This window comes from Phaseolus vulgaris, chromosome 10, assembly GCF_000499845.2.
Source record: "Phaseolus vulgaris cultivar G19833 chromosome 10, P. vulgaris v2.0, whole genome shotgun sequence".
NCBI classification, from domain to species: Eukaryota; Viridiplantae; Streptophyta; class Magnoliopsida; order Fabales; family Fabaceae; genus Phaseolus; species Phaseolus vulgaris.
In genome coordinates, this window is record NC_023750.2 from 1,143,557 (window position 1) to 1,166,666 (window position 23,110).

The window sequence follows — 23,110 nt, forward strand, 5'->3', positions numbered from 1 at the left end:
CTTTGAGTAAGAAGTCAAAAATTAGTTTTAACCTGACAAATGATGAAAGGAAACGTTTTCTAAATTTTAGTTTGCAAATCTCTCCTTCTTTCGTTAGTGCAATACAATAATATGCAATGAGCGAGGAGAGAAAAAAAGATTCACTCTATTACTTTTATATTGGTTTGTTTGATAATGTAGATTATATATAATTTTAAATCAGTTGATTGAGTTTCGTTATGCAAACTACTACTGTAAGTTACAATCCAAGTATTATTTGTAACTCAATCACTCCTAGCTAATAACACCAATCCTAACAAAAAAATGTAGTATTATTTGGAATGTAGCCACTCTTGCTTAAACAACCTTAGTATTTTTTGGAACTCAATCACTTTTAACTAAACCATTGAGTATTGTTTGGATTGCAGTTATTTTGGCTAATTTAAAGTATTTTTTGGATAACAATCACACTTGGCTAAGACACTAAGTATTTTTTAAAATGCAACCACTCCTAGCTAAACAAACTAGGTTTGTATAAGAACTCTTAGTTTGCTTTATGAACACTATTAAGACTCTAGATGATTTAGTCAGTCTTAAACGATCTCATGATAAGAGACTCTAAGCACGTTTTGATGATAATAAGAAAACTATAAAAATAAGTGTTATGATTTCTAACAATAATATTAAGAGTGCAGTAGACGTTCTCCTAGAAGGAAGAAAGATGATGTTACAGAAAAAGCGTTTGATATTGTCAAATACTATATATATCCTTGGCAAACAATAATATAAGTGAACACAATAGTGATCGAAAGCGTCAGACGATATCCCAGAAAGAACTCGCTAAGACGATGATTTAAATAATGAAAGAATAATACACACATATTATATATATGTATACATATATATATATATATACATTCTAATTTGGTTAGAAAACATTCTTATAATTAGGGATGACAAAGCTGGATTCTCTGTCGCGCCACGCATAAGGGCCAACACGCGGGTTTGCGGGCCAACCCACATTTTTTTTTTTCTAACTTTGCGTGGAGCGGTGCAACAACGACATGACAATGACGTGGCAGCGAAGCGGTAGTGATGCGACAACGGAGCAACTACGGTGCGATAACCGAGCGACAACAGCGAGCGGAGCAGCGCGACGGTGGAGGCTTGTCTCATGGTCGTGCGCGTCTGTGCCTCCGTTATAGCACTATAGATGGAGCGGCGCGACAACAGCGTCGGTGACCGTGAATGTGTGTGGGTTGAAGCGAAATGGGATGAAGAAGGAAGAAAACTTAGATGTGCTTGTGCATTAGTAACGAAATAGTGCAACACATATTTTTTCTTTTTTTTTTTGCGACCAACCCGCCCCGCCCCATCATTGGCCCCCACGGACTGCGGGTTATGTGAGACGGGATAAAGTGGGTATGTGGGTTGAAAACTTGAACTCGTCCCACGATTTTTACTAACGCGGACTACGAGTCGCCCCGCTGTCATATCCCTATTTACTTATCATGAAAATAATATTTTTTTAAAGAATATTCTAATTTGATTAGGAAATATTTTAGATTATACCTAAAATAAACTTAAAAAATAATGATTTTCATGTTCACAAATTTTATTATACTTTAAAAAATATAAAAATCAGAATCTTTTAAACATATATAATTAAAATTAACGTAGTTACTTTATATATTTACTTGCCATGTTAGAAATGACAATGCAATTAACTATTTGTGTTAATTTTCATAAAATTTAATTAATATATAAATACATTAACAATTTACAATAATTGATATTAGGGATTGGAATTTATAAAGGTAAATTCTATTACCTATTTTATTCTTTATATATTATATTCATCAACCAAGTTTTAGTTTTTGTTATCCGAAAATACTAAACATAAAATATTTAATTATATTTTTACCTTAATAAAGATTTATAAATATTTCAATATATAATTATAACATTATAGAAATTAATAAAAAATGCCCAGATGGACACATTAGTTATAATAATATAAAACTTATAAATCATAAACTTAATACTGTGTATAAAAGGTTTTCCGAAACTTAAATTATATTAATTATTATTCTATATTTGTAATAATTATTAATATATAATATGAAATAAAATAGATTAAAATAACAATATTTAAAAATAAATAAATAAATAATTAATTAATTAATCACACTGTTGTGAATATGACAGTCACATATTTATTCGATAGTGATACTTGGTTGGTGAGAATGAGAAAATCATGTGGTGAAAAATATAAAAAGAGATATAAAAACTAAAACTAAAAATTTTGTTTTAAAATTTTGAAAATTGAATTTAAACAAAATTAAAAAAAAATAATTCTGATTATTTATACTGATGCATAGGTAAGAATCGTGAATTTCTTCTTCTGCGACCTCTTCCTGCTAAGTGTTGTTTCTCTCTCCGTGCCTCCGTTCTTCTTATTCGATAATTAAAACACAAAGCAACAAACAAACTTCACTTTCTCTCTCTATCTAACTCTAACAAACAAACCCCTTCTCTCTCCACTTCTACTTTCTCTCTCTAGGGTTTCGACGCGAACTCTCACTCTCGCTCTCTCTGCTCACCAGGATTGTAGGGTTCCGTCTTCGTGCGAATTGCGTAACCGTGGTGATCGACCGAGTTTTGATTCTCCGCGTTTCTCTTTGCTTGCTCAGGTTTGTGAATTTCGAGTCTTCCGTGCCTTCACTTGTGTTAAATTCTACGCCTGGATTTTGATGTGTCTGTGAGTTTTGATTCTGCTTGCCGTGTTGCTCCTCAGAGTTGGAAGATGAGATGACGCGAAATGAGGTTGGAAATTCAATTTTTAATTTGTGAAAATTTGTTTTCGTAATCGGTCGAGAACCTTGATTTTGCATTATTTTATTAGTTTTATTGTTTTTCATGATTGCTTGAGCATTTCGTAGTTGAAGTCATTTTTGCAAGTATTGAGTTGTAGTAATTGTGGCTAGCTGGATGATGGATTTGCTGTTTCTGAATGGTGCAGGATTGTTGCAATTACTGACATACAAGGTTGTGTGGGAGTATTGAAGCTTATACTGTGGAGGACGAATGTTGTTGCTTGATGCTTGATGATTGTTGCAATGGACTTGAATGCCTCGCCGGTTCCAGAGGAAGATGAAGATATTTTTGAAGAGAAGATACATGTTGAAGAGTTTCATGCACCTGAAGAGCGCATAGAAACTGGAGCTGATATAGCACGCCGGGTACACTTCCTACATGCATTTTTGTCTTTTTTTTATCCTTTTTTTTGTACCATGGCAGTGACCTAGTTTGTTGGCTATGTGGTGCCATGCATGAGAACTACTTTGATGGTACTTCCTCATATTATTGGATAAACTGTTGAAATCTTTTATGAGCAGCCCGTGTGTAGAGCATTCTATATTTTCTTTACTTTGGTGTATAAATTGATGCTTCTGATATCAACATTTAATACTTGTTGATTGGCAGATGGATGGATATTTTATATAATGTCCATACAATATTATTTGCATCATTTTGTAATCTCTTTAGTTTTTCTGGTATAATGGTTTAATATTAATGCTGAACAGCTACCGTAGCATCTTATGGAATTCAGTCAGGCCTGGTTAATTTATAAATCTCTTTCTGTTGTCACCTTCATTGCCTACTATTTGAAATTGTCATATAGATTGACTTCAGCTTCTACTTCTTTTTTCTTTATTTGAAATCCCAGAATCGAAGAACATATTACCCAATAAATTTTAACTAATTTAATTTTCAAGTTTAAAAAGTTATAGTAACCAAACAGCATTACCCTTTTTTGTAACTTCAAATTTCAAGTAACTTTTGAGTTCCAAAAATTCAGGCCAAACACTATCTAAGGAACTATGCCAGTAGTGCAGCAGCAGCAGTAATCGTAACCAAGTATTCCACGATTTAGAAAAAAATGATATATTCATGCGAATCCATGCAGTTGTGCATATGCAGGAGAAGGAATTCATCTTGTAATTTTGTTGTATTGACTTGATAGTATAAGTTTGTTAGTTGTTGAACCTATTTCTGGCTGGTTAATTTAGTGAGGTGATGGTAGTAATTGCTTTAAATACTTCACTTTGTTGTCTACCTACTTGCAATAAAGGAGAGCTATGATTAATGACTAAATGAATTTGGGTTAATTCAAATTTTACTGCCAAATGTCTTGTAATGCATATCATTTGAGTCAAACTATAAGCTTTGAGAATTTGTTGTCCTTTATGTTCATATTTCTTCTCATATTGACAACTTTTGTGTGTGACAAGTTTTTGTTTAAAAACGAGTATTTAGCTTATTCTTTTGGGGGTATAATTAAGCCAAACCAATAATGTGCCTAATAGGCTCTTGAGAAAATATAGGAAAAAAGGAATTTGAGATATCTTAACTTAGATCTCTCTTTAGACTCATATTCATATTTATAGATATTTGTATCTTGCAAGAAAAGTACAAAGAGAGAGGAGAGGAAATAAAAAGAGTTCACCCTAGGACCTTGATTACATTTAGGTACAACACCAATCCTTTATGAAGTTGTTCAGAAAATATGATAAACTATTTTAACACTCCCCTTTAAGCCAGAGTGTACAAATTGTATGTACCAAGTGTGAAACATATAAATAGAATTCGAGATTGTTGGAGATCATACATCGACTAGAGACAAGGCCAATTCATAGTATATAAGTAGGTGCAAACCTCACCTTATAAGCCGATTTTGTGAGGATGAATTAGGCTTAAACCCATTTCTTAAGATAGTATTAGAGCCTATTCTAGCTAGGTTTGTTGGGCCTATTATGCCACTCGCTATCGAACTTCTATCAGACTACCCACAAATATAGTCTGAAGCACGAGATGTACATGCCTCAAGGTGGGGGAGTGTGTTGAAAATTTTGCATTGACTAGAGATGAGATCAATTCATAGTATATAAGTGAGAACAAATCTGACCTTACAACTCGATTTTGTGAGGATGAGTAAGGCTTAAACCCACTTCTTAAGAGAGACCTTCTAAAAGATTTTATGAAAATATTTGCAAGTTGGTCATTGGAGCTAACAAACTTAGTAGAAATTTCTTTGGATGGCAACTTTTCTTGAGCAAAATAATAGTCAATTTTTGTGTTTGGCCCTCTCGTGTAATGCATGGTTGGAAGCAATGTGGAGAACTTATTGATTATCACAATACATCCTTATATGCTAGATTTCTCAAATTTTAGTTATTGGAGGAATTGTGTTATCCACACAAGTTCACAAGTGAGTGACGCCATCTATACTCAACTTTAGCACTTGATTAAACAACCATATTTTGTTTCTTGCTTTTCCAAGAAATACTATTCCCTCCCATGAAAATACTATTTAGCTGTGCAACATGAGTTAGTGGGAGATCTATCTCAATCAGCATCACAATACTAAGAGATTAGGGCATTTCCTTTAGCAAACCTTGTCTTGGAGCCTTTTTGAGGTAATTCATGATGCAAATGACAACGATACAATGATCAATACAAGGAGTTTGCATAAAATGACTAATCACACCAGAATAAAAGATAAGTCCACTAATAGAGATAAATAAGTTTTGTAACTAGTGTTCTATATCTTTATGGGTTTGAGAGAGGATTCACTTTGTTTTGCCATTAATTTCAGTTTTGGATCCATCTATAGGTCTACAATCTATCATGCATGTTTCTTTCAAGATATCAAACATATTTTCTCTGAGAAATCACAATACCCTCCTTTGATTGAACCACTTAAATTTGTAGAAAGTATTTTAGACATCCAAGATCTTTGGTCTAAAAGTGGTTGCAAAGATGCTCCTTTAGTTGAGGGATTTTAGTAGCATTATACCTTAAGGTTATCAACGTACATAATTAAGTAAACATGTTTTCTTGGAGATGCATGATAGTAAAAAATTTAATGATTCACTTCACTATAGTTCAGCTCAAAGATTTGAACAATGTGACTAAATCCAAATCAAGTGCATTTGCTTGAGACCATAGAGATATCGACACAATTTAAAAACCAACTCAAACTCCCCATGAGCACGAAATCTAGGAAGTTTCTCCATGTAGATTTCCTTTTTTAAATCACCATGAAGGAAATTGTTCTTAATATCTAATTGATGGAGAGGCCAACCATGGTTCTTATTTATCGTGGGGCCACTCAGAAAGTTATTTGCGCAATGTTTGTGCAATAACAAACTTTGGAGATTCATGCCACTTCTTTGTTTACAATAGAGGTAGGAGACGGGAGAAAGTTAACTTGTGATGGGGTATGCCCTTAGATGCGGATGGAGATACAGGGTCTAAAATTCAAACAAGGCTTTTCTGTCTTTGATCTTGGAGGGGTCGATATGGTGCTAGGAATGGCTTGGTTGGCTAGTTTGGGTGTAATAAGAGCAAAATTCTGAGAATTAACTCATAAAATTCCTGTGATTGATGGATATCACACATTGAGAGGAGATTCAAATTTAACTAGAACAGTGGCTTCTTTCAACTCTGTCCTCAAGGCTCTACGTAATCAAGGCCAAGGCTTTCTAGTGCAATACTATTCGTTGCAAGCTAAGAGAAGCGAACCAACACACTATGTTGCTTGGATTGAGGTAGTTTTGGGAGAATATGATTCAGTCTTTCAGGAGCTGCAAGGATTACCACCCAATAGAAGACACAACCATGCGATTCGACTGAAGAAAGCATCTCATTCCCTACATCAAATTGTATAAATGTTCTCTACATTAGACCGTATAGGTACCTATACTATTAGAAGAGCAAAATTGAAAGATTGGTAAATGATATGCTCAACTTTGGCATAATTAGATCGAGTATTTAGCCGTTCTTATTAGGGGCAAGGAACAAAATAAGAGATGGGGGAAAAGGAGGGGGAGATTCTTGGATATCAGGTAGTTGGGAAGGGAGAGACCAAGCTCTCAACTTCTTGGAAGGGAATCCTTGTATTCAACCTGAACTCATTGTCGGTGTAATTTGGGATAAAGATGAGTTCATATTTCTATACCAGTTAGTTTCTATCATGAATGTAACAAAATATTTAAACCCCCAATATGTTGTGGCTTGGCCCCCAAATATGAAAATGAATGACAAAACAAGTTACATCTTGGTTCATTTTTAGAAAAAAAGATCTGTAATGTTTCCTTGCTGACACAACTCACTCCAAAACTTAAAGTTTGCTAAGTTCAGAGAACTGTTTGTTTTAATTTTTGCTAATGTATGTGGATGACTTGAGCAATTATGCAAAAATTGTTCAGAAAACAATATAACTTGAGAAAAAAGAATTTGATTGGTACTTTTAAAACTGAAATAGAAGATCACCACCCCAAAAATTCATGTCTTGTGCTATATTTAGTTTTAATTAGAACAGGATGGATTTCTAACAATAATTCTTTCTGAGATACCAATCATACATGCATATTTTCTTCTGCATCATGGGGTTTATGAATAATAAGAGTTTCAACCTGGGTTTTGTTTGCCTGTCTTTTCATTCACTCAATTCCTTTATTACTGCTTGTTTTTAGGAGCGTGAAGAAAGAAAGAGACGGTTGAAGAGAGAACGACCAGATGACAGACCTGTTCATGTGTCACAGTCACCAGGATATGATCAGCTATTTCCCGCTAAGAACCTTAAATCATATGATAAAAGCAGGCTTCCTCCAGGTAAGAGTTTCTTTCCACGAAGCACTTTCTGCCTCATTTCTGGTAACTACTGATGCTAAATTTAGACATTTCTTAATATATTTTATCCTTGTGACATTATTTCTGTGGGTTTATGTATCATGGATGATAAGTGTTGTACAGAAGAGGCTATGATGTTGCTATGGCAGAAAGTGATGGTGGTGGAAATCCCACAGACTGCCATTCTATGATGGTGGCTTGGCAGGTTCTTTGTTGTGGGCTATGGTGGTCAGGAAGTGTTGATGGTTTCTGCAATTGCTATAGTGTAGTACATTCTGAAAAAGTAAGAGGGAAGGAGCTAGGTCATGTGACCTGATCTGAACCCAGCCAAAAAAATGGGAAAGACCTAAAAAGAAAAGAAAATGTTTGGGTTTGGTGACCTGACTTGAACCTAGGCCCAAAACATTTTGAATTGGGAACCAAGAAAAAGAAAAGAGGTTGGGTCAACTGACCAAAACCCCACTCATAACACTTTAATAGAGTCCGTTTGATCAGCATACCCTAATGGATTTAAAACAAAGTGTTTGATTTATGATACACAGCGTATGAACGGACCTGCACTGCACAAGCAGTGATACTGATTGGACCTGCACCGCACTCAGCAATAATGAGTTTGTGATTGATGTGTTGAAAATATAAAACACATTCAATACTTACATTATAAAGGAAATATGATGATTAGTAGAGGATGTTGTAGGAAAACTTAAGATTATTCTTTTATGTATATACATTATATTTCTTTTGCAATGATTTTGTCATCCAATGATGTATTTGTGTGGTGGATTTTTGGATTGCAGACATAATCTGCCCTTATTAACAGTTTGTATTCAGTTTTATAACCATTGTTTATGGGGAATAAATTTGGCCAAATATTTAATTATAACCTTTTGTTTATATGGTGGGCTTTGGATTGAATGGTCCAATTGAAAACATTTATTTATTTATAAAATGCAGACGGATACATTTTTATTTCCTTTAGTCCCAAGTTACAATTGTTTTACATGTTCATGAAAAACTTATTCTTTACATGCAGGGTGGTTGGATTGTCCTTCATTTGGCCAGGAAATTTTTTGCATGATACCTTCCAAGGTTCCACTCGGTGAATCTTTCAGTGATTGTATTCTTCCTGGTAAAAGATATTCATTTAAACAAGTGATACATCAACAAAGAGTTTTAGGGAGAAAAGTAAGTAGAATTTATTCAAAAATGGAACACTTCATTTAGATTTCTGTTTCTCTGTTTTTTGTTCTTCTTTGTCATTGAATTTTTCTTCAATTTTGATTTCTTTTTGTTTTCCAATTGCAATCTCTGCTTCATTATCAGAACAATTTAGAGAATTAATGTTCTATTTCATGCAAAGAGATGTTATGCATAAAATTTGCTGATTCTTTTTTTCTTCCATTTTGTGCTTATGTTTTGCAGCTTGGCCTGGTGATTGATTTGACAAATACCTCTCGATACTATCCTGTGTCTGATTTGAAAAAAGAGTGCATCAAGCATGTTAAGGTTTGTCGTAGCCAAATTTTAGTCACCATCTCAAGATTTACTAATTTTGTCTTTGAAACTGTGACACCTCCATCTTGTCCTTACATTTGAAGATCATTGCTGTGGTTTAGATTCAATGCAGGGGGCGTGATTCTGTACCTGATAATTTAGCTGTGAACCAGTTCGTCTATGAGGTTTCTTTCTTTCTATATTATATTTTGTTGGAATTATTTAGGTAGAATAATTTAGCTTTCTTTTTTGTTCCTTGGTTTGATTTGGAATGTAGTTTACTTGTAGCTCTAGGAAATAGGAACATCTTTATTACCTTTGTAATATGCTCCAGAAATAGGGTGCTTGATACTTCCAAAACTATTTAGCATGTATTTATATATCATCTTTCCTTTAGATAATGTTTTGTAGGAATTTCTGCTGTAGAATCTTTGTATAACATGAACTTCTATTTTGTTTTTAACTATCACAGAATTTAAATATCATCTTATCTTTGCAATTTTTTATTTATTATAAACTAGATGTTTTGCTTTCCGGGTCTCTTCTCTACTTGGTAGCAGAGCTCTTTTGAAACTTGCATGCAAATCTGAGAATGCGTTGCCATTTTGAGGAAAAATGTTATACTTTCTCCTGTTTCATTAGAGAACAAAATTTTGCTTTCTTCCGTTTTTGAAAAAAGACATTCACTATGACAAGAAAACAACATATTACATGAGTTTGGTTTGGAGGATAAGAGGTCCTCCTAAGAGAAAAAGAGGAAACAAATAAGAAAGATCAAGAAAAACATCAATGAAACTTCCCGGTCTCTTTTCTAGAAGAGAAATTCTTATAGAACATGTATCCAGTGGAAGTTATCTGTATCATCTTACCTAGTGTTATTAGTTTTTAACCATGCAATTATTTACATTTCCAGGTTTCACAATTTTTGTTACGTCAAAAACACCCAAAGAAGTATATACTTGTTCATTGTACACATGGACATAATCGTACAGGGTACATGATCATCCACTATCTAATGCGTGCCATGTCCATGTCTGTTACTCAGGTCAGTTATTGAGGAGTTACCTTAAATGTGGTTCTCCTCCTCCCTCCCCACACTCTCTCTGTTCAAGATATTGCTTAAGTTTAATAAATATACTTTATTTGTCCATTTTGTAGGCAATAAAAATATTTTCTGAAGCTCGTCCTCCTGGAATCTACAAACCTGATTATATTGATGCATTGTACGCATTTTATCATGAGAAAAGGCCTGAAATGGTAGTTTGTCCTCCCACTCCTGAATGGAAGAGGTCTTCAGAATTTGATCTCAATGGTGAAGCTGTTCCAGATGATGATGATGATGGAGTACCAGGTCCTGATTTGCAGGTATGGATAATTCACAGAAAGAGTTTTGATGCTATTGAGCTGTTTATTTGCTTTGTTTCCATTCTTCTAATGTAAAGGCTTCACAAAGTCAAATATAACTAATAATTTTATTTTATAAAATTTTTGGTATGTTTATATCTATTTAAAATTGAAACGGAAATTGTTTAAATTGACGAACAATATATAATTTGATTCATTGTCTCTAAACCTTACAATTTGATAGAAATTAGGATTCATGCTCATAAAATTAGCTTGGTGATTCATGATTTGATACCTTGGTTTGTGTTAGAATTATGATCATTATTGTATCGTACAGCTTTCATAAAGCTGTTTTTTTGGTGTATGTACCTAGCCTAAGGGTATACCTTTTCCTTGTAATGTACTCTCTTTCTCATATATATATATATAAAATAAAATATACATCAGCTGAGCATGCAACTCACTGGTTTTTTATCACATCTACATTTAAGTCTTTGATCCATATATTCTTGATATACAATATTCTGTTCATTCCTTTGCTATTGATAGTTCTTGTGGGAAATATGAATATGGGACATAAGAGGAGTCTGGGTTATAACAACCTTATGTGGCAATGAGAGTAGGAAGGAAAAGGAAACAATTAGTGGTTGAGTTGAGTATGTAGGATACAAAGTTTTCTGGTTACTTTTTCCTCTTTCTCTATATTGTAGTGTTACTTGTAAAAGGTGCTATCTCACCAAGCCTCTGGCTAAAGCTTAGTTCTGTCTACACAGGGTTCTCATACCTTTTGACTGAGGGTGTGGGGGACTGAGAGTATATTGGATGACATGGTTTACATCCTTTTGTGTATTGTTATTGTATAGTTGTTACCAGCTCACCAGTGCAAGTACATGCCAGCTGTGTATTCTGCTGTAAATTTATTTGCATGTAACAGTACAATATAAATATCTGAGTTCAGAGAAACTCAACTTAATAATAACAAAATCACATTTTATCATCTTCTCTCAAATTCTCTGAAATTAGAATAGAATTCTTCAGTTAGAAGCCAAGATTGGAGTGAGTGCAAGTTATTGAGTGAGTTATTAGGTTTTTGGGCTAGGAGGGATAGAACCCTGATGTTCTTCCCTGTTTCATCTTTTATTTCTTGTTTTGTGAGTGATTGTAATTGAGATTTATCCCAATCTGTCTGTTATAAAACATCTAACTCCTGTTGTTATGTTTCGTTTCTTTCCACACTGTCAACAATATTCATGCAGAAATATTGGATTTGGTTTTTTAATATGTTTTAAAGTTGATATTTCTTGTTCTCTCTCAGGAGAACCATGAGACAGACACGCGAATGACAAATGATGATGTTTTAGGAGATGAGATTCCTTCTGATCAGCAGGATGCATTGCGTCAGTTCTGTTATCAAACACTTAAATTGGGTGTGGGGGTAAGCCTTTTACATGGTTGTCTCTCATGCACTTTGTATTTCTTAGATTTGAGGACTTCTAAAATCAAAATGTTTCAGTATTAACTTCAGTTTGTCTTTCCGTTTATTGTTCAATTATATTACAATAAAGGAATTGATAGCGAGTATTCTGTTGCCAGTTATGTTATAATTTAATCATGTGTCTTTCTGTCTGTCACACACACTGGCTTTATTGGTAAGTTGTTAATAAATGCAGTTTATGTTACTTTATTTTTCTCTGTTCATCTTTTGACGCTTTCCTACTTCATGTATCTTCTATGCTTGGTATAGCTATTTCACTGGTTACTGATATGCAGGCTAGGGGACACACCCAGTTTCCAGGTTCACACCCAGTTTCTCTCAACAGGTTCCGTTATTTGTGCCATTAACATATTCTGATTTTATATTTTACTATAATATTTAATTATACATTAAACTTGTAGGGTGCTATTTCTTTTGCTAAGGTGCATGTATTTCTTTCATTGAACATCATATGTTTGTGCGCAGTGCTTTGCATTGTATTGCTAATAAGCATTTTTTTGTCCATTTTTTCCCCTTAAATGTCTAGAAATATAATTAATGCATGAAATTAAGAATAATATAAAAAAATATTTCCTTATATTTTGTCTGGTGGTTAATTTTAGTAGGATCTTTAATCATCTTCTTGTTTATAGATTGTAACTAACTAGTTTATACTCTATCAGTTGCATATAAATAGCTATGGGTGATTTCTTAAATGGTTTGATATTCCACCAGAAAATTAAAGTCTGTCATCTTTATATAACTTTTTCGTTATCATGATTTGTGGGAGAAGAGCTTCAGTAAGAAGGAATACACCATTTGTATACTCATCAATAAAACAGATTCTGCATAGGAGGTTTGGATAGTTGACAGAAATATGAACTTATTGCTGTATTTTGGTTGTTTATTGTTTGTAATTGTAATTTCTGAGAAGCTTTTGTGCCATTACTAAAAGATAAGTGTTTTGTTAGCTAGAGTATAAAAATAGGGTGTTGCTAAAAAGTGCACTAAGGGAACTGATTAAGGAGCATTAATACGCCCTATAATTTCTTCTAATTACTGAAAAAGGCATTATACACACCCTATAAATGCCATAGAAATAATATTTATTACGGTGTTAATTACTTACAGAAGCAAGTGTTAATTGACTTTAGAGTTTCAAAACGGGTGGTTATACTACATTATAATTAATTTTTTTTATTCTTTAATGATGCCCTAGGGGCAAACCCAAAAAACTAAATATCTTTTATTGTTGTTTCAACAACTAAATCTCTTGCTGAAGTTGTAATTTATTTATGCACTATTGAAGATTTGTAAATTACTAGTTGTACTGATTTCATGACCCTGTTCCTTATTAACCTGACAATTGTTTTCATGAATTTATTTTGAATTTGGTTATGTTGCAGGGAAAATTTACAATTGTTACGACAACGCTACTATTATGCAACATGGAAAGCAGATGGTACAAGATACATGATGCTAATAACAGTGGATGGATGTTACTTAATTGATAGAAGTTTTAATTTTCGAAGGGTTCAAATGAGGTTTCCTTGCAGGAGTACTAATGAGGTGCGTGGTGCTACTTTATATTTGAAATTTCTGATGTGTATAGTAGCTGATTTAGCTTAATTCATAGATTCTATAATATCTGTTAGAGCATCTACAAATGAGTCCTATCATGTCACATTAGATTTAAGAACTTCTGCAACTTTTCACCCCAGTAGTGAAACCATGTAAGAACTTAAAATGGGTCCCCACATGTTACTCACTTCTTTATTCCTTTTGCTAAAATATATTTTAATATTAAAAACTGATAATCTTGCATCATGGCTTCTGACTTAGTCTTCTCCAACAGAGAACCTGAATAAGAAATCGGTCTTGTGCTTAAGAATCCAATAAAAACTACCTCTAGATATTCTCTTAATACCATTTTCAACTATAATTTCGGTAATTGCTCATAAGTGGCTCCTTGATTGGTTGTAATTGTTAAATGTATTTTCCTAAATGGACCTAGGCCTACTCTTATGTAATGCAATTTACATTCTATATATAATACGTTCCTTTGTTGAGCTTGGCACACACAAAGGAATGTATTATATATAAAATATGTTACATTATATGACTATCATTTACTTCTACTTGGAATCTAGATACTAGTCCAATTCGTGCTCTCTAAGTGGACTTATTGTCCATAACTACCAATTATTTTCCTTTTATTTCAAGATTCGTGTTACTTTTTGATTTTCTACTTCCTCTCATCGTTGTGTCTCCTTTTCCAGTTGTTTTCTGCCACTTTCGCAGCTGTCTTCTTTTCTGCTATTTACCCCACCATTAGCACTGCCCTACCCAGGCGACCATTGTGCCGTCAAACTCACAATCATTGGAGCAGCCATGCATCCTCATGCATGGCTAGAAACATACATGCTTCTCTCTTCATTCGTTGCTAGCAATAGCACTTGGTGGCACCTCCGCCATTGTTCTAGTTGATCTCACTAGTGTCGGACTTACCCCAATTTCCTTTTGGTCTCAACTTCCTGGTTGGGTCTTGTTTTAAGGGGACATTTCTTCTTTCTTATGCTGTTGTTTTCTCTCTTCACATGCCCATGGCTTCTTCTACTCCGGTGGTTGGTCTGAATCCTCAATCTTCACTAATCTTGTTAGTGTCTTGCTATCAATTGACAAGATGACACTAATTATGACACTTGGGCCTCTGATATCAAGCTTGGGCTCAAGGGACATCTTTATTTTGACCTACATACCCAATCAACAACTTAAATTAATGAAAAAGATCACTCTTGTTGGTCAAAAGTTGATGCCTAAGTTCTGTTCTTTAGTCAACCTTTCATCCTTCTCTAAAACAAATCCTCTATGCCCATGATAAATGTGCCAGGGTTTTGGTGCAATGTAGGCTTGTTTGCTACACCAATGATACTCAACAAATCTACGATGTTTGCTAAGATCTCTCTATTATCATCACCCATCATAGGTTGTTTCCATCCATTGTACTTGTCACTCATTTCTTTCCTCTTCATCCATTCCTAAAATTGTAAGTGATACTTTAACCACCCTGGTTTGAGACAAATCATGCTTGATGAATTGTGTGCTTTTTAGAATAGTGGTAGCCATTCATGCTTCCCTAAAACAAATCTGCCAAGCCCATGACACATGTGCTAGGGTTTGGGAGTAGGCCCTTTGTCGTACACTAATGATACTTAACATCTTTATGGGATTTGCCAAAATCTCTTGAGTATCATTTCCTATCACGGGTTGTCTCCAAGCATTATACTTGTCTGTTTTCCTTTTCCTTTGTGTAAATTCCTAAAATTGAAAGTGATACCTTAGTGCACTCTGGCTAGAGGCAAATCATGCTTGATGAACTTTGTACTCTTTAGAATAGTGGTACTTGAGATTTTGTTCCTTTGCCTCCTAGGAGATTTGTTGTTTTTTAGTGGATCCTTACTCTCAAAGTTGGCTTTGATGATACTATTGATTGACTCAAAGCTTGTTTAGTTTTCAAAGGTCATCTTAAGGTTAGACTATCGTGACACCTTTGACAAACCTATGGATCCTAATGCTAATCTTAAAAAAGTAGAATTTAAGCCTAACTCATTGTCACAAAATCGATTTGTAAGGTGAGATTTACATTCACTTATATTCTATAATTTAGCTTTATCTCTAGTTGATGTGTGCTCTTCAATACTCTGTCTTACTCCGTGAACTGGACATCTCAGAGTGTGGGGAGCACAATAACAGGTGACATGAGACCCGACAAACTTAACTAGGATAATTCTTGAATGGTTTTGATACCATTTTAGGAAACTAGAATTTAAGCTTAACTCAATCTCACGAAACCGGCTTGTAAGGTGATTGCACCCAATTATATACTATAATTTGACCTGATTTCTAATTGATGTGGGTTTTTCAACAACTAAACTTCTACCATGTTTGGGGAGAATCTTTTAGATCCTAAGAGGTACAAAACACTAATAAGGAAATTGAACTACTTCACGGTCACTCATCTTGGCTTCTCCTTTGTGGTCATTGTGGTTAGCTAGTTTCTTAACTCTGTGTGTGTAGGATATTGGAATGGAATGCAGTCATTCACATTCTAAAGTATATTAAAGGAGTTTTGGAAAATGTTTGTTATATGGACACAATGATCATACTCGGGTTGTGGGATACTCAGATGCAGTTTGGGTAGGATCTCGTAATGACGCAAGATCCAGTTCTAGATATTGTGTCTTTATAGGTGAGAACTTGATTTCCTAGAAAAGAAAGAAGTAGAATGTTGTGGCAAGATCTAGAAGAAACATAGTATAGAGCTATGACTTTTGTACTTTTGAACCTATTTGGCTCAAACAATTACTTAAAGAACTGAGATTTGGAGATGATACTCAAATGACTCATTTGTGATAATCAAGCTGATCTTCATATTGCCTCAAATCTAGTATTCCACAGGAGCACCAAACGTATTGTGAAAATATTGTATTTGGAGACATTACTACTCAGTTTGTTAACTCCAATGGTCAGTTGACATGTCTTCACCAAATCACTGTGGAGTCCTATAATTATTATATTTATAACAAGTTTAGTGCACATGATTTATATTTATAAGCACATTGTCTCACTGCTATGTAATGCAATATACATTCTATATATAATAATGTTCATTCATAAGACTCTATCATTTACTTCTACAATAATAATTATACTATAAAGACGAGACCAGTTGGCTGTCTATTCATTTGATACGTGCATTTCTCTTTTTGTTCACCCTTTCCTTGCTACCCCTCCTTTTGTAATTGGTTTTCAATAGTTGTAACATGTCACCACTGGAGCCATCTTAAAAGGTATTACTGGACCATCTGAAAACTCTACATCCACCTGATGTGAACTTTGCTACCTAAACATTATTTCTTTTCACTGGTGGTGTTCTCCTTCATTTGGGATGAGCATTTTTTCAATCCCCTTTGAAGTTAGTCTTCATTTGTAATCATGCATATGATATTATATATACTTCTACCTGAGTGAGAGATTTATATGTAGCATATAGGTGAATTGCCTTCACCAATAATAGTTATGATGATTGATGTACAACTTAGCTTGCAATTGGGCTATAAGTTAGCTACCTATTGGCTCATAATGAGCTTCTTGGTTAATTGTAGTTATACTGTATCTAAGAGATCACTGTGCAACCAGAGATATACTATTTCTCTCAAAATCTCTTGACATTTAATGATGAACAACAAACTAATATTTTGTTATCTTTGGGTTCTAAGGGTTTGGGCGAGAAAACCCACCACTACACACTGCTTGATGGTGAGATGGTTATTGATACATTGCCAGATTCACAGAAGCAGGAGAGAAGATATCTTATATATGATATGATGGCAATCAACCAAGTGTCGATAATAGAGGTTTGGTTTATACTTTATATGTAATTGTACAAAATAATACTTGGGGATCTCTTTTTTGTTTTAGACTAATATTTGTTTGTGCATTGGTGATATGGAAATCGCATGTTTGTGGTTGCCATTATCTTTAACTTGTATTGCACTGTTGAAAAATACTAAAATTCTAATGTAGCTCAACTCTATTCTTAATTTCAATCTTGTACCTTGCTACATAATTTTTCGTTGTCATTTGAGAACTGGCGGATGAGTTAGACCAATGTTTTGACTTTGTTGTCTCACTTTGTATTTAATGTAACACTTTGTTTAGATTGTGATACAACCATTGCTTATTTTCTTTCTCTTTTCTTTATAGGTTTTCCTTCAGAAAAGAAATTGCAGAATTTTTGCTATAGCAAAATCAAAGTCGGTTGTAATGAAACAAATGCCCATATAATTTTGACAGTTACTAGTAAAAAGTTTATTTTTTACTGCTGAGTGGATTTCATACCTCAAGCTTTTAAGTGTATGAGATCAATATTACAAATTAATGGTGAAATTAATGAAGATATTAGGCAGGTGATACATGCTGAGTGGTTAAAATGGAGAAAGGTATTAGTGATTGTTTGTTTGTTCACTTATACACCTCCTCACATCCAACACTATTGGGATTGGTGTGTGACCCTTTTAATGGAGTTAGCATGGGCTCTAATGCAATCTTAGAATGCAGGTCTACACTTAACTCAGCCCTATAAAACTAATGTGTGAGGTAAGGGTTCTGAATAAGGTTCATCAAGGCATCACTTATGAGTGATTATCATTTGAAACCTTCAAATAAGGCCAATAAAGGTTTAGTGCTTAATATTGGTTGCAAACTGGTAGTATTGTATTCACATCCATTTGTGGAATGAATTTACTTGAATAAGGCTATGTGAAAATTTGAGTGAGGCTTTCTTAAAATGTTTTGGTGGAAAACCTTGGTTTGTTGAATTATAATTTGAAATGTTTTAATAGCTTTCCTTCTCTCATGTTTGTGCGTGCTACTTTCTCTGTTTTCTTGTCTTCCTTCTGTCTTCAATATGAAGTTTTTGTAGCTGTGATTATTGATTTATGGCTCAAATTCTCTTGTGTAGCGACCCTTCTATGAAAGGTGGAAGATGCTTGAGAAAGAAGTGATTGAACCTAGGAATCATGAACGGCACCATATATATCAGAGCAGAAATCCTTACTACAGATATGATCTGGAACCATTCAGGGCATGCATCTCTAACCTTAGTTGGTCATATAAAATACATTTAAGCTTCACTTAATTTTTTCCTTGGGGCTTCACTATTAATATGCTTGCTATGTTATTTAGGTGAGGAGGAAAGATTTCTGGTTGCTCTCTACTGTCACAAAGCTTTTAAAGGAATTCATTAAAAGACTCTCACATGAGGCAGATGGTCTCATATTTCAGGTTGGTTGTGACCAATGACCTTTTTGATGTATTATACATGGATAGCAGATTTTCCGTTCTGTATCTAGTGGGCAAGTCACTTTTTCTTTATTTGTTGTCTTTTTCTTTTCCATTTCTTATGCTGATTAAAGTGTGTGGATCTTTTGCACTTTTGAATCTGTTGATACATACTTCTGCATGGGAATGAATGTTTATTTGGCTGAAAACTGATTTGAGATTTTATTTAAGATTTGGAAAAGGGGGAATAGTGTGCCTAGACTTCCTCATATGTTAGGCACATGGTCCATTCCTTCTTCCAAATCCTTGTTCATGAACATAGTATACTTTTTTCTGCTTTGGTATGTTAATGGACTCAATGGAAGTTGTTACTGGCAAATATTGATTACCAGGGTTGGGATGATCCTTATATACCACGGACTCATGAAGGACTATTGAAGTGGAAATATGCTTATCTGAATTCAGTTGATTTTCTTTTTGAGGTAGTATCATTTCATCACCTTATTTCATATTGTGTTGGGGTATCACTTGTGATGTCCTTGGTCAGTTATAATTCGCTGTTTGATGCAGCCTACTAACTGGTAGTTGCTTAAGCTGACAGGTTGATGGTGATCGTGAGATGCTTTTTCTCTATGAACGGGGAAAGAAGAAACTCTTGGAAGGGAATAGGGTTGAGTTCACAGGTCACAAGATTTTAGCTTTTTTATGTGTCCCCTCGTTTTATATTGATAGATATAATTTTCTTCCATGCTTCATTCTTTTTTGTCTTTTAAAGTGCTGTCTTTTTATAAAATCTGAGTCATAGTATTATTTGTTATTGAATGTTACATGATCATACGATAATTTGTAGTTAAGATTGGCAATTTTGGTAAACAGTAAGTAACCAATACATACCCTCACTGCGGAAGGCAGCATTTCTTATCAAATTGTTTCTGGGATAATGCTTTAGTAATACTAGTCAGTGAATGATTTTATCTTCTTTTCTAATATAATTGTGTTTTGTTTTGTTGAGTTTTCATTTTGTACTCTATATCTAATTCATTTCACTTGGCTCTCTGAAAACTTGAACTCTGCAGATGGCTTAGATCCCTCAGATTATTCTGGAAAGATCATAGAATGTTCATGGGATTTTGATAAACTTGAATGGAAGTATATGCGCATCAGAACAGATAAATCAACTCCGAATGAGTTCAATACTTATAGGAAGGTCTAATACCTGCTCTTATTTTCTGATTTCCCCTTTGTTATTCTGTACCAGGCTTCAGCTATTTACTTATTTCTTTATAGGTGATGCGAAGCATAAGAGACAACATCACAGAGGAAGATTTGTTGAATGAAATAAGTGAGATTATCCGCCTTCCAATGTATGCTGACAGGATAAGAAATGACAGTAAAGCAAATCAGCATGCTAATGTGGCAAGGCGAAGGTGATTGGTGGTGGTTAGATCACATCTTTTCATTGGTGGTAGTGCATGACATCTAGTGAAAACAAGATCAAGTGTATCCGCTGATATTTATCTCTGGGGTTTGTATGAAATTGTATTGGATTTGGCTAATAGGTATCTTGGCCAAAAGTTGCTTATATTGTGTAATTAGTTAGTTGTTGCGGTAAGTGCTGCTGTGCTGAGTTGGTACGGCTCAAATTCCGGCCTGAATCCATTTCCTATGGTTGTCCAGATCAAGAGAGTTAGGTTTAGAATATCAATGTATATTATCAATTTTCTTTTAGTTGTTCTAAGTTGTTTAAAAGGGTAGCCGTTACTTAGTCAATTTCCATTACATGGGTAGAATTTCCCCTGTATGTGAATATTAATTTGAGTACTAGTAACAAGTCTTCCATTCTCTAATGTTCTTCTGATGTGGATGTGGATGTGGAAGTTTAGGCTCCCTCATCATCAGTGCCTGAATCAGATTGTTACTGGGCATGTTTGACGATACCCCAGTCACAGAGCTCTTGAAATCTACCAAATATGTTTCTGTTCTGGAAGGTTATGGAGAGAGGAAATTGTGTCAACTATTTGGCAATGGTGAAAATGTTTAGTTCAGATAAATTGGTGCTGAAAGAAACTAGAGTTAATTTGCTAGCCTCATTTTAATAGAGCGAAGTCAAATGTTCGACTCTTCTCTTTATTACCGATTCTTTTTTAGCACCTCAGCTTTACTTCCTTCAGTTCCTGTATTTTCCTATTTTATGCAACTTAGACCTAATTACAAATCTATGTATGTAAACTTTCTATCATGAATGCCTGATTATATAAAAAGGAAGTTTACTGTTGCTTAGGTTAGCTACATGGAACTATGTGGCACTGACATGGATGTTGATATGATACGGATATGAAGATATATAATTTCTAAAATGTAGGACACAAGTATACATATCTATATATTATATAATTATGAACTATATAAATTGACAATAAAGATTTATGTGTACAAGTATGTTTCATAATTTGTTTTGAGTAGATGTTTTTTTATGGCTGGTTCAAAATGATTTATTCATTTATATAATCATAATAAAATTTATACAATAAGTTTTAGTTTTTAGAAAATTAACGTATTTTTTCTTTTTAAAATTATGTTAGAATTGTACTAAAATTGTTAGAAATCAAACAAATATATTTTGAATAAGACACTTCATTGATACGTATCGTACGAGTATCGGTTTTCAATACGTGTGTTCGATACGGACATGTAATTTAAGAAGAGTGTCCAAGTTTTTTAGGTATGTGTTCATCCATTCCACAACGATTTTATAAGATTTAGATTTGATAAGTAGGGATAACAAAAGAATCAACAAATAATTTTTAAATGTTTATCATCATAGTTTTATCAAAATGTATTTTTTTCAAAATTTATTTATAACTTGATTTTAATTATTTGATTTTTTATTTAAATTTGTGTTTAATTGTGTTATCGAGGATGAAGAGGCTTTATAAATTTCTTCTACTTCCTATAGGACCACACAATATGGGAATTTTTAAAAGCAATATCAATTATGTTTAATTATTATTTCTGTACTTCAAATTTAAGTTAAGGGTGTTTTGGGTTCTATAAATTTATAAAGTATAATTTTTGTCTTCGTAATTTTTAAAATTTAAATTTACTCTATAACCTGAACCAAAATTTTGAGTGATTAATTATTAGATATCATTTTGGTCTTATGAATTTTCGTTAATTGTTTTTTTTTTCTCAAATATAAAGAATAATTTTGTTCTATTTTTTATCCTTTTAAATTTAGAAGTGACTCGTTCAAGTTATTTTCTTGTTATGTTAATTTAAAAATAACTTATTTTGGTTTCCAAAAGTCTCAAAAGAAGTATATTTTTGTCTCTAAACTTCTCACATAATTTATTTTAAAGGTCCTTGTTGACAAACAATATGTGGCTAATAGAGTTTCATGTTCCATGTATATAAAGTAAACATTTCATATTTTTAAAGGGTAAAAATGAGATAATAATGATTTGAAGATTTATAAGAAATGAAGTGAATTGTTTTTTCATTTGTCTTTTCTTTGTGTCCAACTAGGGATGACAATGTGGACTAATTTGTCTCATTTTTTACCCATAAAATTTGAGTAGAGTTGACCCGTTCTATGTAATAAATGAGGGTTTTTTTTTTGTCCTGCTCCCTATAAGGGTCAGCTCACAAATCTATGGGTCAGGTTGCGTAAGTGTTTTTTTTAGAAATTCAATAAAAATGTTTGTCACTTTTTGTTACTGAAAAATTAAATATACAAATTTAATAATTATAAAAAAATTGAATATAAAGAAATTTAATCAAAATATTTGCTACTTTTTGCATTGCTATTAAAAAAATGATATAAAAATTCGATAATTATAAAAAATATTGAATATAAATTTATTATAATCGAATAAAAAATTGAACATATGTTTCTTACTGATATAAGATATCAAACATTAATAGTCTTTCATTTCAAACATAACCAAACATCAATAATTTAATTAAGATGAAACATCCATTTTTTTTCTTTGTGCAGGTTAGCGGGTCAGCCGGTGCTGTCCCGTTGTTGGTCCGCACTAGTTGCGGGTCAACAGGTTGAAATATTGAACTTGTCCTGTGCTTTTTGCTAGCGGGTTGTGGACTAGCTCACATGGTTCGTCCTGCATTGTCATCCTTATATTCAATAAATTATTTGATGTTCTTCCATTCTATTAGTTGCTTAAAGGTAACACAACACTCTTCTCTTAAGCTTTGTACTAAAGATTTTACAGTAATTTTTACTTCATCTTCTTTTATCTAAGCTTTTGTTATGGCTTA

General features: G+C 33.5%; 1 protein-coding gene across 2 annotated transcripts; it reads left to right on the forward strand.

Annotated features, from left to right (window-relative positions):
* The first annotated feature begins 2,371 nt into the window (after nt 1–2,371).
* On the forward strand, nt 2,372–21,117 carry LOC137818915 (uncharacterized). 2 transcript variants are annotated; one of them, XM_068622569.1, is made up of 19 exons: nt 2,372–2,672; nt 2,777–2,805; nt 3,002–3,221; nt 7,521–7,659; nt 8,711–8,862; nt 9,100–9,183; nt 9,294–9,356; nt 10,085–10,216; nt 10,330–10,536; nt 11,831–11,950; nt 12,286–12,335; nt 13,396–13,558; nt 17,269–17,406; nt 18,513–18,635; nt 18,737–18,835; nt 19,225–19,314; nt 19,434–19,515; nt 19,909–20,039; nt 20,120–21,117. In XM_068622569.1, exons 3-19 carry the CDS (start codon nt 3,087–3,089, stop codon nt 20,261–20,263), a joined length of 2,052 nt encoding a protein of 683 aa, XP_068478670.1. In that variant the 5' UTR covers nt 2,372–2,672; nt 2,777–2,805; nt 3,002–3,086; the 3' UTR covers nt 20,264–21,117. The 2 variants fall into 2 exon arrangements, with proteins under 2 accessions (XP_068478670.1, XP_068478671.1); XM_068622570.1 differs by lacking the exon at nt 2,777–2,805.
* Nucleotides 21,118–23,110: the final 1,993 nt, after the last annotated feature.